This window comes from Pundamilia nyererei, unplaced genomic scaffold, assembly GCF_000239375.1.
Source record: "Pundamilia nyererei isolate P.nyererei 1_Seehausen unplaced genomic scaffold, PunNye1.0 scaffold00019, whole genome shotgun sequence".
Classification (NCBI taxonomy): domain Eukaryota; kingdom Metazoa; phylum Chordata; class Actinopteri; order Cichliformes; family Cichlidae; genus Pundamilia; species Pundamilia nyererei.
In genome coordinates, this window is record NW_005187420.1 from 4,372,605 (window position 1) to 4,387,379 (window position 14,775).

General features: G+C 51.0%; 1 protein-coding gene across 1 annotated transcript in view; it reads left to right on the plus strand.

The window, feature by feature from the left end:
• The first annotated feature begins 2,355 nt into the window (after nucleotides 1-2,355).
• Nucleotides 2,356-14,775, plus strand: part of LOC102201018 (AP-2 complex subunit alpha-2) — a 14,525-nt gene continuing 2,105 nt past the window's right edge. The window contains exons 1-21 of the mRNA XM_013909118.1: nucleotides 2,356-2,739; nucleotides 4,631-4,699; nucleotides 5,356-5,498; nucleotides 6,494-6,687; nucleotides 7,603-7,732; nucleotides 7,856-7,957; nucleotides 8,039-8,147; nucleotides 8,243-8,393; nucleotides 9,035-9,203; nucleotides 9,369-9,506; nucleotides 9,590-9,772; nucleotides 10,311-10,408; nucleotides 10,662-10,893; nucleotides 10,989-11,153; nucleotides 11,528-11,664; nucleotides 12,410-12,492; nucleotides 12,631-12,720; nucleotides 13,391-13,514; nucleotides 13,795-13,911; nucleotides 14,074-14,143; nucleotides 14,629-14,763. Coding sequence (XP_013764572.1) covers nucleotides 2,673-2,739; nucleotides 4,631-4,699; nucleotides 5,356-5,498; nucleotides 6,494-6,687; nucleotides 7,603-7,732; nucleotides 7,856-7,957; nucleotides 8,039-8,147; nucleotides 8,243-8,393; nucleotides 9,035-9,203; nucleotides 9,369-9,506; nucleotides 9,590-9,772; nucleotides 10,311-10,408; nucleotides 10,662-10,893; nucleotides 10,989-11,153; nucleotides 11,528-11,664; nucleotides 12,410-12,492; nucleotides 12,631-12,720; nucleotides 13,391-13,514; nucleotides 13,795-13,911; nucleotides 14,074-14,143; nucleotides 14,629-14,763 — 2,706 coding nt within the window. The 5' untranslated portion in view covers nucleotides 2,356-2,672. The remainder of the gene's footprint in view (nucleotides 2,740-4,630; nucleotides 4,700-5,355; nucleotides 5,499-6,493; nucleotides 6,688-7,602; nucleotides 7,733-7,855; nucleotides 7,958-8,038; nucleotides 8,148-8,242; nucleotides 8,394-9,034; nucleotides 9,204-9,368; nucleotides 9,507-9,589; nucleotides 9,773-10,310; nucleotides 10,409-10,661; nucleotides 10,894-10,988; nucleotides 11,154-11,527; nucleotides 11,665-12,409; nucleotides 12,493-12,630; nucleotides 12,721-13,390; nucleotides 13,515-13,794; nucleotides 13,912-14,073; nucleotides 14,144-14,628; nucleotides 14,764-14,775) is intronic.

Sequence of the window (14,775 nt, forward strand, 5' to 3'; positions counted from 1 at the left end):
TGTCCTGGACTCTAGTTACACAGTACTCTCGGGTGCAGACAGCTGAAAGGTGAACCTGGAGACGCTGTTGAGTCATTTTAAAGAAACTTCTGGTTATGAATGCAGAAATTATATTTATGGTTCTATTTTTTGAAAGTTTACCATCATTTTTTGTTCAGTTCTGTTTTAATATTAATTGTTTTTACATATTCAGCAGGTTATTTTTGATCTTTCGGGAGGTAAATGGACTGATTCTTATACAGCACTTCTCTACTCTCCCAGAGTACTCAGAGCGCTCTATACAACATGTCACATTCACCTTTTTCTATGATTTTAAGTGCTTACTGACATTCACACACATCCATACTCTGATGGGTCAGACAGCAACTTAGGGTTAGTAGCCCAAAGGCATGCGGGCCAGGCGGGGGTCGAACTACCTCCTGAGCTACAGGGGTTCGTATACTCTAATACAGACAAGATCCCTAATAGTCACGTGTAACTACAGTGTAAGGAGGGGAAACAAACTATAAATCTGTATCAGTGTTTTATTTTACCCAGATAATAAGACTCGGAGCGACCAGTCAGTGTGAGCAGACACTGATAATAATAAGCAAAAGGACTGTAAAGCGAGCCGTCACAGCTTTTTATTGATAAGACTTCAAAACCTATCAACTGGATCTCGTGATCAGGAGTCATCGCTCAGGACATCACCTCTGTCAGAAAACAGAGGGCGGGTCTGAGTCACCTGTGGAACCGAAGCCTTAGTTATTCAAACTGAACCAAATTCTTCTTTATTTTTCTCCAACAAAGAGCAACTTCAGTTTTACCAGCGGACGTTTTGCACAGGTGGCATCTTATCGCAGCATCATGCTGGAGCTCCTGAGAGCGACACAAATGTTTGTAGAAGCCGTCAGCATGCCGAGGTGCTTGATTTGAAACACCTGAGTGAAATGATTTGGACAGGTGAGGGAATGCTTTTGGCAGAGCACTTTGTTTTACACAAAAAAACAAAGGTTACACTGTGAGTTAGAAGTTTCCACCAAAGGTTTCATCGCATGTTCGGTTGCATGTGGTCATAACCTCATACGGGGGGGTAGCTCACATTGGCCATGTAGTCCGTCTATAACGAGTAATTGTAGTTATAGCGAGAGACAGGAAGTCTCTATCTGCTTCTCTAATTTTGTCTAAAACTGCAGCCTGACTCCAGCAGGCTCCACATGAGGCCTGGCGTATTTAAACACATTTACGGCCGGACGTGACCCTCAGCAGCCCTCTGAGATGAACGTCACTGATGCGGGTTTGCTGCTAACTGCAGCCATGATTTTCTGGGCTGCAGATCTGAGTCTGATGCTGCTTCTTTGAAAAGCTTAATGAGAGTCAGACTCAGAGTGTGATCCATCTACTGTCTGTTTATGCGATTAGAGAGCCCAGGCCTTTGTGCAGCACTGTCTGCTGATGCTGTATGTGTTTCTGTGCAGGCTCGTTTTTTTACTGCTTTACCTTGTTACGCACTGATCTTCATTCACATGAATGAAATAATGCACATGAAATACAAATATAACTTCCAGCATGAATCCGAATGCAAAGCCGACTCTAACAATATCCCAAAATTACTCCAAAGATGCTAAGGCCCAGTAACGCTGCAGACCAGCACCTGAGGAATAAAGGAATAAAATAATCAGAGTGTGTAATTCAAGCGAAAACTAGTGAGAACTGTGAAGGCCTGAGAAGTGTACGGTTTTAGGACTGAGCCTGTATCAGTGCAGAGACACGAGTCCATAATTACACTGGCTGTGTGAAAGGTTTAGTCCAGCCAGCTCCAAACGTTTGGACCTTGACGTGTCTCGGACTGTTTGTCACTTTCATTTGGAAAGTCTGTAATTACTCCACATAACCAAGACACATGTTCCACCATAGACATTACTGCAGTTTAACTGAGGCTCAAATAGAGACAGGAAGAAGAAGAGCTTCACACAGAAGGAAGTCTCTCAGTTTGAAAAATGAGCCAATTATTTAGACAGTGTCCTCATTAATTCATCCATATGCTTATCAAATTTCAGAAATTCATCCATCATTTCTCTTCCACTTATCCGATTCAGGGTTGTGTGGGCGCTGGGGCCTATCCCAGCTACCACAGGGCGGGAGGCCTGGTACGTCCAGGACGGGTCGCCAGTCTGTCACAGGGCCTCCAGAAATTCATCAAAAGATGAATCTCCGCCTTATAACCCAGCTGTTTGTCTTGATGTCATAACGTCAATTACAAAGAAGTTGGGGCGTTTATAAAAGTACATAAAAACAGAATGCAAGTCACAACATATCAAATGTGTAAACTGAAAAAATGAATAAAAGTTTTAATAAAAAAGACTGAGTGTGAAGACAGCAGTCTCCCAAACATCTGGGAGCTCTCCCGTCCTCGGTGCTCATGCTCCAGATGTTCTGGGCCGCTGAAAGGTGAGGACTGGGCCGGGTGCGTTCACTCAGTTGAGTGGGTAAAGCGAACATGTTTGGGACGCGGCCCGCCTTAGGAGGCTGGAACAGGGCGTTTCCGCGCTGAAGGGGACGCGGCCCGTCTGGTTCCTGTCTCGGTCATATGTCGGGGCTCCTGGTGCTCGCAGCGGCGGTTCCACAGACAGAGTTCAGAGTTCGAGCAGCGCGTTGTCCGGGTCAGCTGAAGCCCCCCAGCAGCGGAGAGGATGCCGGCGGTGTCTAAAGGGGACGGGATGCGCGGACTGGCCGTGTTCATCTCCGACATCAGGAACTGTGAGTTTGTCTCCTTCACCCCGCAGCTAGGCACGGCTAGCCTCTGTACCGCGGGGACCTCAGGGAACCCGCCCGGGTGGGGGACTTCGAGCCCGGGGTCAGTTTCCCGCCCCTGCCGCCCTCGTTCTGGACACATTTACCCCGTTAAAGTGGGATAAACTCCCGCCCAGCGCTCAAGCTTCCCCGGCTAATCATCGCTAGCTGCTAGCTGCTAGCGTCACCGTGTCAAAGGGCGTGGGCCGCCGTGGGGAGATAACCAAACCGTCACTTTTTAACTGCGTGAGCTGCTTTATCAGGCCAACATGAGCGGCTCAGTGCCGCCTTAGCAGGTCGTAAAAGTCGGTGTGTAAAGTCTCCGGTCCACCGCCCCAGTTGGCGTTAGCTGGAATTAACGTTAATCGCAAAAAGTAACGCAAAACGGTAATCTGAGTACTCGCGAAAGAGCGAGAGGAGGCGGTGCTGCTCTCCAGGGGGGTTAGAGAAAACCAGCAGCGGGTTAAATAAAAGCTTGAAATGAGAGTGTGTCCGTGTTAGTGGGCAGGTGCACAGGAAAGGTGAGACGAGGCAGGTAGACAGTTCCCGTGTTTCTGTTTGCTGGTCGTGGGAACGAGTTACAGCTACAGTAACTGAACCAGCTGCTGTGTGACGGTACGGCTCTGCGGTACCTGCACGATGACCAGTCCAGTGGCTTTTGGCCTCTTTCAGCATCCTTACACTCTGTGACAACTCTGACCCCTGACCTTGACCCTGAAACACTAAAGTCAGGTGACTTTCACCCACGTGGTGCCTTACAGCCTTTTCCTCTGGTCCCCTGTGAGATTTTGATAGGAAGTATCTTTTATATTGTGTTTGTGTTATTGTTGGGTCCTTACCTACAGTATAAACCCAGAGATGGCTGTTGTTGTGAGGTGGTGCTGTATAAATAAAGCCGCTGTTGTAGGTGACGGGGTTGCAGAACTGCACGTTAGTGTTCTGGGTGAGAAAACAGGAACGCGGCCTCAGAGCTTCCTGTTGCTGCCCCGACACAAACCGTCCTGACTGATTTTATTCTGCAGCGTCCGGCTGCTGCTGCTGCTCTGCTGGTTTTGTTCATGCTGGCGTTTCAGGGTGACTTATTCTGAATCCACCACAGCAGCTTACTGTGATTCACAGTTCAAAATAAGCCTTCTGTATTTGATAGTGCAGTTGATTCAGGCCCTCTGTGTTCGCACAGGCTGTCAGTGAGTGCTCCCACATCCACTCTGCTCCCTTCACCTCTTATTATCCGGTCAATGTGAGATGTTGGCGAACGCTCATCAGGTTATAAATCACGTTCTTCACAACAAAGCACATGAAAAATGTTCCTACTGTCACAATCAGAGACTGTACATCAAGATGGATTTAGCTGAAAGGTCAATCTGACACAGAAGTGTCTTAAACCATCCAGCAGGGGGCGACTCCTGCGGTTGCAGAGAGAAGTCAGCTTGGATGGAAGTCTGTGAGAAAAAGAGGCTCCGGCTCAGCTGACCTGAGCTCAGTAAACACTGTGATGATGGTTTATGGTCTCAGCCGCTGGTTTCGGGGCTTACTGAACAAAGCGTGATGTTCGATTTGGAGGTTTTGGTCACAACAGAGCAAGAAAGGAGCAGGAAGCGGGGAGGATTAGCTCTGGGTGATCCTGCTGCGTCATCAGGTCTACGCTTCAAAAACAGGCGGCCTGAGGTTCCTGCTTCTGGAGATAATAAAGTAAAGATATGTCACTGCTTCATCAGGAAGCTCTTATGTTGTAGTGTGCGATTAAACCCGGACGCCACGTTCCTCAGCGGGGGCGGGTCCTTTAAAAAAGGCAGGATGTTGTATTCATGAGTGATCGCAGCTCTGTGCATGCTGAGTAACGCTGATCTGTCTGCAGGTAAAAGTAAAGAGGCCGAGATAAAGAGGATAAACAAGGAGCTGGCAAACATCCGCTCCAAATTTAAAGGTAGGTGATGGAGAAACGAGCTCGCCGAGTCACCTGACCTGCTTCCTGCTTCCTGTCCCGACTGCTTTGTGTTGTCCTGTGAAACCTCACTGACTCTCTGGTTGCTGCTGTTTCTCCTGTTGCCACCTGTTCCTCACTGCCTATAATTAGTCTGCTGCAGAGAGGAGGCGATATGCGGGCAGGGAGTGTCCACATAGCGCCTCCTCTCCGCCCTCTCCACCCGGCATTCAGGCCTTTCCACTGTGTCCACATGTCTCTGCAACTGTGCTCCTTATCCATGAAGTACTGAGGCTGGCGTAAAACAATCTTTCTTCAGTTTTATTTGATGATGACGTTTCCAAACACTGAATAAAAGCCCAGTCATGCAAAAATAAAGATTGTGTGTTTGATGTTGCACTGCTGCAGATCCTGAACCTCCCACTCTCACTGGGTTTGGATTATTTGACTAGATTTGAATCAGACACCTGCTTTCCCCTCAGAGCCTCAGCTGTTAAAATGCTGCTGTTTATCACATAGACATTAAAGTGTGCGTGCGTGCGTGCGTGCGTGTGTGTGTGTGCGTGTGTGTGTGCGTGCGTGTGTGTGCGTGCGTGTGTGTGCGTGTGTGTGCGTGCGTGCGTGTGTGCGTGCGTGCGTGTGTGCGTGTGTGTGTGCAGGAGACAAGGCGTTGGATGGCTACAGTAAAAAGAAGTATGTCTGCAAGCTGCTCTTCATCTTCCTTCTGGGCCACGACATCGACTTCGGGCACATGGAGGCCGTCAACCTCCTGAGCTCCAACAAGTACACGGAGAAGCAGATCGTGAGTGTCGGAGCCGCTCAGCCGCCATGTTTCAGGGTTATCACGTGCGAGAGCGTCAGGACCGCCCCCTCACGCCGCTCTGTGGTCTCTGTTTCTGGGTTGATAAACACATTTTATGTTTGTTCCAAATGTTTTTATTGCAGTGCCGCTCGTTTCCCTTTCGCGGCGTCCTGGTGGTTTTTTTTTTTTAAAACCTCTAATGAAGCAGGCAGTAATAACTGTGTAATAACAACTTTACCAACAGTGTTCTGGATGAGAGTGACGTGAATCGGCTCAAATCATTTCAGCTCCGAGAGACTAGATTTTATTTCCAGCTTTCCACCTGTCCCGTCTCTAAAAGCCCACACTCGCTGTGGTCGTATCTCTGGGTCAGACAGAGCTAGCTGCCTTTGACTTGAGCTCTCCGAGCGTCTCTGAGGGTCTGTGCTGAGATTCAGAGCTGTTGGCGGGCATCCTTCCTGCTGAGCGCTGGAGGCGGAGCTGCAGGCGCCATAGGCTATAAAGTCACTGTGTAGGACCTCACCAGACTCCACTTAAAGTGTGACAGAAGGATGTTAATTTTGCTGCAAACGTAAATTGTTATCTCTGCGACCCTGACGTGGGGTAGCTGTCGTTAATCAGCTTCTGATCAGTTTTATTTCATTGATCAGTTTTTTGTTTCCTTAAAGGAAACGAGTGAGCGTGTGGAGGCGGATCATTGTCACAGCACGGCGTCCTCCAAAGCCTCAACGACTGTTCAGTTACACGAGTAATCCAGTAAAAATACTTTAAGCACGAGACTAACATGAGTTTGATAAATGATGACGATCGTCAGGGCAGCCGATTCGAGAGTCGCTGGGATCAGCTGATGTTTTGGTAACAGAGGCCACGCCTCCAGCTGCTCCGTGTGGGTGGTGCTGACGCTCCGGCTCTGCTGTGTGTGTTTGTGGATTTCCAGAGTCAGAGAGAGACAGAATATCCCGTCACGTGACCTTTGCCGTGTCTCCTCCTTTCAGGGTTACCTCTTCATCTCAGTGCTGGTCAACTCCAACAGCGACCTGATCCGCCTCATCAACAACGGCATCAAAAACGACCTCGCCAGCCGCAACCCCACCTTCATGAACCTGGCCCTGCACTGCATCGCCAACGTGGGCAGCAGAGAGATGGCGGAGGCGTTCGCCTCGGAGATTCCCAGAGTCTTAGTGGCCGGGTTCGTTCTTAAACACGTTTTAGCTCCGAGCGGCTCAAAGTCCTTTAATATCAGTTTGTTTGTGTTGGTCATGAACCTGGTTCAGGGTCAGCTGTGGGCGCTCGTGAGAAATACGACGTCAATCATGTAGATTGTTGCAGCAGCGGTTTGTAAGGCACCAAATCCAACCTGACATTATCTGAGATTGACTGCTGTGGCCTGAAGCGCAGCGCCGTCGCTCATTACACATTAATAAAGCCGACCTCATTACACAGTGACGATCCACAGGCCAGTGTGTGGGTAACAGGCCGTGAAACAGATGAGCAGGCGGATGAATAACCACACACGCACATCTCCATCCTTCCAGTCATTACAGACAGCTGTCTCCTCACTCACAGCTGGAGTCAGCACTCGACCTCCATCCAGTAAAACGAGCGGCTGTTACGGGCCGTCGGCACTTTGGTAAACGTTTCCGGAAACAACCCTTAAAAGCGACGTTATAGATGAGGATTCGTGTTCAGACTGAAACGCACATGTTGATGTTCTGTTTGGGCCTCAGCCCACAGTCGACACTTAATCGGGGAACTAGTTCTTGGAGGAGGGATACTCTGACAGGGAAGTGGGGCCAGTGTGATGCAACAGAAATCTGTTACAAATCAAAGAACAGCAAAAAAATTGCAAACCTCCTTCTGGAAGCGACGGATCAGATTTTTACTGGGAACAAGCTCACGAGCGAACGATAAGAAAACAGCGATCGTGGTGCAACAGCTTAATGAAATAACACAGAGCTGGTGTGAACAGTGAGCAGACTGTAGGTCTAAGCCTGTGTAATCTGATGTAGTCTGATTACCAATGGGTAATGTGGGCGTGTCCTCGGCTGCTCGCTGCTGGTGTTCTTCCTGTTTGGTGAACTCGTGTCGCCGTTGCTTCTCTCAGGGACACGATGGACAGCGTGAAGCAGAGCGCAGCTCTGTGTCTGTTACGGCTCAACAGGACGTCGCCCGACCTCGTGCCCATGGGCGAATGGACCGCACGGGTCGTCCATCTGCTGAACGATCAGCACCTGGTGAGACTCCGCCTCCTCGTGGCGAGCTAAATACTTATATTTATCGTGAGAACGAGCTGATCGATGTGATGCCGTAGTTTAAACCCCGCCCTGAAACGCTGACTCTGCCTTCCTTTATTTCAGGGCGTGGTGACGGCAGCCACCAGCCTCATCACCACTCTGGCCCAGAAGAATCCGGATGACTTTAAGACCTCCGTGTCACTGGCGGTGGCCCGGCTCAGCAGGGTGGGTGTCCGTGTGACCCTCCGTGTCGCTCGGCTCAATCATAAACCAGCGGGGACGTTAATCTCCTTCCTGTTTGTTTAGATCGTGACGTCGGCGTCCATCGACCTGCAGGACTACACCTACTACTTTGTGGCTGCCCCGTGGCTGTCCGTCAAACTGCTGCGCCTGCTGCAGTGCTACCCTCCTCCAGGTACGGCGCACACGCGTTAGTCCACCACGAATAAGTAAAGGTCTGAGAGGCGTAACCGTGGCGACGGGGCTTGAAGCGTCTGGTTTTCTTTGCAGAGGACGCCGCTCTGAGAAGTCGTCTCACCGAGTGTTTAGAGACCATCCTCAATAAAGCCCAGGAACCTCCGAAGTCCAAGAAGGTCCAACACTCCAACGCCAAGAACGCCGTTCTGTTTGAAGCCATCGCCCTCATCATCCACCATGACAGGCAGGTCATACGCGCTTTGTTTATCCCCAAGTGTGGGGGAGAAAACAAAACATCCGTCAGTTTGCTTTTGCATGTGGGCGGGGCCAGTGCCTAGCACAGCTGTCATTGGGTGAGAGGCGGGAACACATGGGCTGGCCGCCAGTCTGTCGCAGGGAGGGCGCAGAGACAGACCCATCACCTGTGATCGAGACGAAATGTAACAGGAATCAGGTTTGTGTGTACAATGCAAGGCATTGCCATGGAAACCAGAACAAAGAGCTCAGTAAGTTCAAATTTAACTCAAACACAAAGTCAGTAAGTAATAAATTAAAAGTACTAATTTCAGTAAAATGTTAAAAAACAGAAAATATGAGCTCAGTAAGTTACACTGAAATATTTAACATTTTAAAATGTTCAAATTTAAATGTACAAAGTGAAAATATGCAAAAAGCTCAACGTGATGAAATCAGATTAAAAACAAACAAACATGAGATGATGTCAGAGGGCTGAGCGAGCAGCTGCTGTGCAGATGTGCTGCAGTGTAGAGGGGGGTTCCTGGGCCCGGCCCACGTTCCTGACACGCGTAGCTCCGGTCGTCCTCGGACGTCATCGTGTTCGGGTGTGGTATCTGAGCCTCACGCTTGTCCCCCGTTGTCTCCCAGCGAGCCCACCCTGTTGGTACGAGCCTGTAACCAGCTGGGCCAGTTCCTCCAGCACAGAGAAACCAACCTCCGTTACCTGGCGTTGGAGAGCATGTGCACGCTGGCCAGCTCCGAATTTTCCCACGAGGCCGTGAAGACGCACATGGAGACTGTGATCAACGCTCTGAAGGTGAGTCTCGCTCAGCTGGACGTCAGTCGTCCGTTCCTCCTCAACTTGGACGAAACTCAAAGGTTTGGTTCGGTTCAATCTTTGAACACTAAAAACTAGTCTTGCCAATAAGTCTGACCTTTACTTTGAAATTCACACTTGCTTCCTGGTGTGTGTCCCGTGCAGACGGAGAGAGATGTGAGTGTTCGCCAGCGCGCCGTGGATCTGCTCTACGCCATGTGCGACCGCAGCAACGCCAAGCAGATCGTGGCAGAGATGCTGAGCTACCTGGAGACCGCCGACTACTCCATCAGAGAGGAGATAGTGGGTCGTGATGTCAGCACGTTTCGCCGTTCGCTTTAAGTGGCGTGAGCGCTCGTCTTCAGCCTCTGGCTTCTCTTCCTCAGGTGCTCAAAGTGGCCATCCTGGCGGAGAAGTACGCCGTGGACTACACCTGGTACGTGGACACCATCCTGAACCTGATCCGCATCGCTGGGGACTACGTCAGCGAGGAGGTCTGGTACCGCGTCATCCAGATCGTCATAAACCGAGACGACGTCCAAGGTTACGCCGCCAAGACCGTGTTTGAGGTGAGCCTCGCTGCTGTCCCTGAACGCTACAGAGCTCACCGCTGTTTAAGACTTGTGCGGTGAATCTTTGTCGAGCTGGCGCCGCTGCCAGCTTCATGCTCACGCGCGGTGTATTTGACATGTGGTCACACAGGGATCCGACGGCACCGACCCGGCCAATCACAGTAGCTGCAGGCTGCACTGCTGTGACGTGTAGTTATATTTGCAGGGAGCAGCGTGTCGGGGTACGGCGCAGATTTAACTCGCACTTCTTTCCCAGCAGACACGTTCAGAGTGGCTTCAGTCTGTGATCATGTGATCAGGTTTTATTTTGCTGTGCGACACACACAATACGACCGACGGCGTTTAACTGGCTCGATCATTGAACACTGAGGTCCTCACGGAGGAAACGAGTGGGCTTAAAGCTCTTTGATTGGTCGGTTGGATGAAGGAATCCTTCATGAACGCAGCTGTGATCCTGAATGTGTCTCCGGCCCGTGTGACTGGTTCGTTTGTGTCTTCTACCGTCTCATGAAGTCACTTCCTCTCTGACCTGCAGGCGCTGCAAGCCCCCGCCTGCCACGAGAACCTGGTGAAGGTGGGCGGGTACATCCTGGGGGAGTTCGGTAACCTGATTGCTGGTGACTCGCGCTCCAGGTACAAACCACACCCACAGCTGATCATCACAGTCCAGGGGATGTTTGTCTGGTCTCGTTGTTATTTGAGATTTTTATTAGAAAGAATAATAAATCGTTTCTGAGCTCTTCTCTCATTCTGGACGATTTTGTGACAGAATAGGAAAAATGTGCCGGCAGACTTTAGGAAACGTGTCAGTAAAGCTGACGCGGCGCTGCTGAAGCTGACGGGACCGCTCGCAGGTTTCACCGCGACTCTGTCTCCTCTTCCTCAGCCCTCTGGTCCAGTTCAATCTCCTTCACTCCAAGTTCCACCTGTGCTCTGTGCCGACTCGGGCGCTGCTGCTGTCGGCGTACATCAAGTTCATCAACTTGTTTCCAGAAGTGAAAGCCACCATCCAGGACGTCCTGCGCTCCGACAGCCAGCTGCGCAACGCAGACGTGGAGCTTCAGCAGCGAGCCGTCGAGTACCTGAGGCTCAGCTGCATCGCCAGCACCGACATCCTGGTGCGTTAACCCCCGCAGCTATAAGACCCGCCGACGTGGCGACATCTGTCGTGAACTAGCACTGATGCTAACTGACTTCCTGTTTCTCTGCACAGGCCACCGTCCTGGAGGAAATGCCGCCGTTCCCGGAGAGGGAGTCCTCCATTCTGGCCAAGCTGAAGAAGAAGAAAGGACCCGGAAAACTGCCAGACATGGACGATAGTCGCCGCAGCGTCAACGGCAGCACGGAGCACAGCGAGAACACCGACACCACGAACAAGGTAACCACAGATGCAGAGCTGTGATTGGCTGCTGTGAAATCTGCCCATACCTGTTTAAAAGCCTGCAGCAGGTTGCTATTGCAGTCTGCGTGCGCAGGCTGCCTTTAGCAGCTCGTCCTTCATCTTCAAACTCTGTCCATCTTCTTCTTCACTGTTGGATGACCTTCTCCCTCCTGACAGGCCCCGCCCCTCCTCCTCTGATAGGAACACGGTGCTGTCAGCCTGACTTGGTAAACAGTAGCTGCACTGATGAGCGCGCTGCTCGATCAGCTGTGAATCGATTCATTGGTGAAAGCAGAGATTCAATCCTGGCAGGAGGGTGTAGTTCACACCTCCACCTGTTCTCACTTTGTTTGCTGGTATCTGTCTTCCAGAGCTCCACCCACTCTTTTACGGATGTCCTGAATCTAAACCCCGCCCCCTCATCAGGAGCCAATCTGCTCATCGACGTGTTTTCCGAGAGCTCCGCCCCCGCTGCAGCCACAGACGTATCGGAGGAGAACTTCCCCAGGTGGGGTTCAGCTGCAGTGACCTGCACTGATGTTTCTGTGAGTCTGTCTCGTCTCAGCGATGCTGCAGCGCGTTCAGGTTCAGCGTTGGTTCATGCACAGCTGTCTGAAGGCTGACCACTGCTGCAGCTTTGCAAACAGCCATGAACTTTGACCTTTCTCATGCTAACTGAGGCCTGTAGAGACCGAGACTGAGCTCTTGGGTTTACCGTGTGACCTCAGGGTGACCGTGTGTCGATGGAGGTGCTCACGCCGCTCTCACAGCGCTGCAGAGTCGTCCACGAGGATGCCCGTGTAACGTGACATAAAAGTGTCGTGTTGTGAGTGTTGTGTGAAGCAGGCAGGTTGCACGTGACCTCGGCTGTGTGTGTGAAGCTGTGTCACGCCTGCTGTTTGCACACCTTGAACCAGACGGTGTGAAACTCTCAACATACAAACTGCCGCAGGTTTCTTCGCAGTGCCGTGCATCCCGCTGCTGCAGAGAGCGGGATGCACGGCCTGACAGGAGGTTAGCCTCTGACATCACCGAATGCCGCGTTTACCTCTGTACGCCGTCGTTCCTCGTTGTTAGCGATGCGAGTCATTCCAGTGGCCGCTCTGAGATCTGCACAAGATGAAGTGAATGAACAGATCGCTAAACCTGTGGGCGTGGCCGAGCTTTACCGCCGTGCTCGGCCTCACGATGATGTCTCTTCTTCACACAGACGTTTCCTTTGTGTAACTGTCGTCACGTTTTCCTTCTTCCAGGTTTGTTTGTAAGAACAACGGCGTGATCTACGAGAACCAGCTGTTACAGATCGGGCTGAAGTCTGAGTACCGGCAGAACCTCGGTGAGCAGCCGCTCGTTAAATCGAGGTTTAAAAAGCACAACCTCCTCCTGCCAGACTCGGGCTAAAATCTCGTTATCTTTGTTTTTTCTGTGAAGCTTTGTTATTATTGCTGCCTGACTTTGACGGTCACCCTCGCAGGTCGCATGTATGTGTTCTACGGAAACAAGACGTCCACCCAGTTCCTCAGCTTCTCCTCCTCAGTGAGCAGCAGCGACGCGCTCAAGTCTCATATCCTTTCATGACAAACCTCGTAATTCTGCTTCAGCACAGCGAACCGGAGCACGAGGAGCTCCCACTTCAGCTCTGCACGACTCAGAAAACCACTCGGGGGCCGAGGCGGCGCTGGAGAGGGTTGGGAAACTTTAACATCATGACCCAGGTGGCGAGTACAGCCGAGCAGAGGCGACGAGACCCTCTTTAAATATTTATATTCTGTTTTCTACAGAAATGCATCCGATTCTTTAGCATCTCTGTGGGCGTGGTGTCCTGTGACGACCGCGCCCCCCTGAAACAAGTTCAGAAAAACAAAGGTCGGCCTCCAAAGTGTAGGAAAACCCAATCAGAGCAGATTCAAAATGCTGTGACATCAGAATATCTCCAGAGCGATCAAAGACGTCCCGGTGGGTGAAACTGACTGTGAGATACCCGCGAGTTGGACGTCATGTGCTCGCACGTTAAATCTTTGGTGCTAGTGTTTGTGTCGGGGGCCTGAACCGTAACGTCCTGAGTTTAAAAAGAATAAAATCCAGCTGAAAGTTTGAGTTTGATCACAGACGTGTGCACTCAGTAGTCGGAGAATAACCCCGTGAGTATCAGGAAGGCTCACTCAGAGGAGTTTGTGTCTCTGATGATGTGGACCTCTGTGACCTTCAGTAGAGTCCTTAACAGTCGCGTCCACAGCTGAACGTCCACTCGAAGGCGGTCGACCCCATGATAGAGGGCGGAGCTCAGATGCAGCAGATCCTGAACATCGAGTGTGTGTCAGACTTCAGCGATGCGCCGGTGCTCAACATCCAGTTCAGGTGTGTGTGTGTGTGTGTGTGTGTGTGTGTGTGTGTGTGTGTGCGTGTGTGCACAGGTATTAACATCTTCATGGGGACCAAAACTTGGTAGTTTACTATCCTCGTGGGGACCAAAATCCGGGTCCCAGGTGCTTAGGTTCAGGGTCAGGCATTCATTTTTGATGGGTAGGGTGGGGGCTAGGGAAAGCAATATGTCAATGAGATGTCCCCGCAAGGATATAAATACATACGTGTGTGTTTGTGTGCTCACTTCTGACTGCGTGTGTGTGCTCACGTTCAGGTATGGTGGGGCCCTGCAGAACATCGCTGTGAAGCTCCCCGTGATGCTCAACAAGTTCTTCCAGCCCACAGAGATGATGTCGCAGGACTTCTTCCAGCGCTGGAAGCAGCTCGGAGCGTAAGCGCAGCCTGACACCAAACATTTGTTCTGTTTTACGTCTGATCGATCTGAGAGAGCTCGAGTGTGTTTCTGTGAGGAGCTTTCAGGATTGGATAACGGGTCGGGGTTCAAACGGCTCACGTAGTAATCGAGGACTCGTTTCCTTCTGTTTGTCCGCAGTCCTCAGCAGGAGGTCCAGAAAATCTTCAAAGCCAAACACCCGATGGACACCGAGGTCGCCAAGGCCAAGGTAAAAAGACACAAATCACTTTGGCTGTAAACAAGTTTTTGTTCAGTTTTATTTCCGCAGCTAGAATCACAGCAGCCGCCCCCTCAGGCTGCTGCATGTCGTCAGGTGCAGTAAGATAACGAGCTGTTTGTGCTCAGGTGTCTGAAGTCTACTGACACCTAGTGGTCAGATGGAGTTTTGATGAGGATAAACTCCTCCTCTGACCCTCGGTTCAGGTGTGAGCCTGCAGATGAGCCACAGAGTTACACAGTAATATAGCTGTATTATAGCAGTAATCAGATTACAGCATACGCTCTTCAGCCTGTGGAGATCAGACAAACGTGATCAGGAATTTGCTGCACAAACGTCAAAGTTGAGGTCGGCACACAGGTAGCAGAGTGAGGCTGCGGCGTGGCGACCGCGAGGCTCGCGGGCGTGCAGAGACGCTGACCGAAGCGTCCACGTTTATTCCCACGGTGTGAATATGAAAATGTATTTTTCTCCAGATTTTAGGTTTCGGCGTCGCTCTGCTGGACGGCGTCGATCCCAATCCTGCGAACTTTGTCGGAGCGGGAGTCGTTCACACGAAGACCACTCAGGTGGGCTGCCTGCTCAGACTGGAGCCCAACGTGCAGGCTCAGGTAAACTCACAC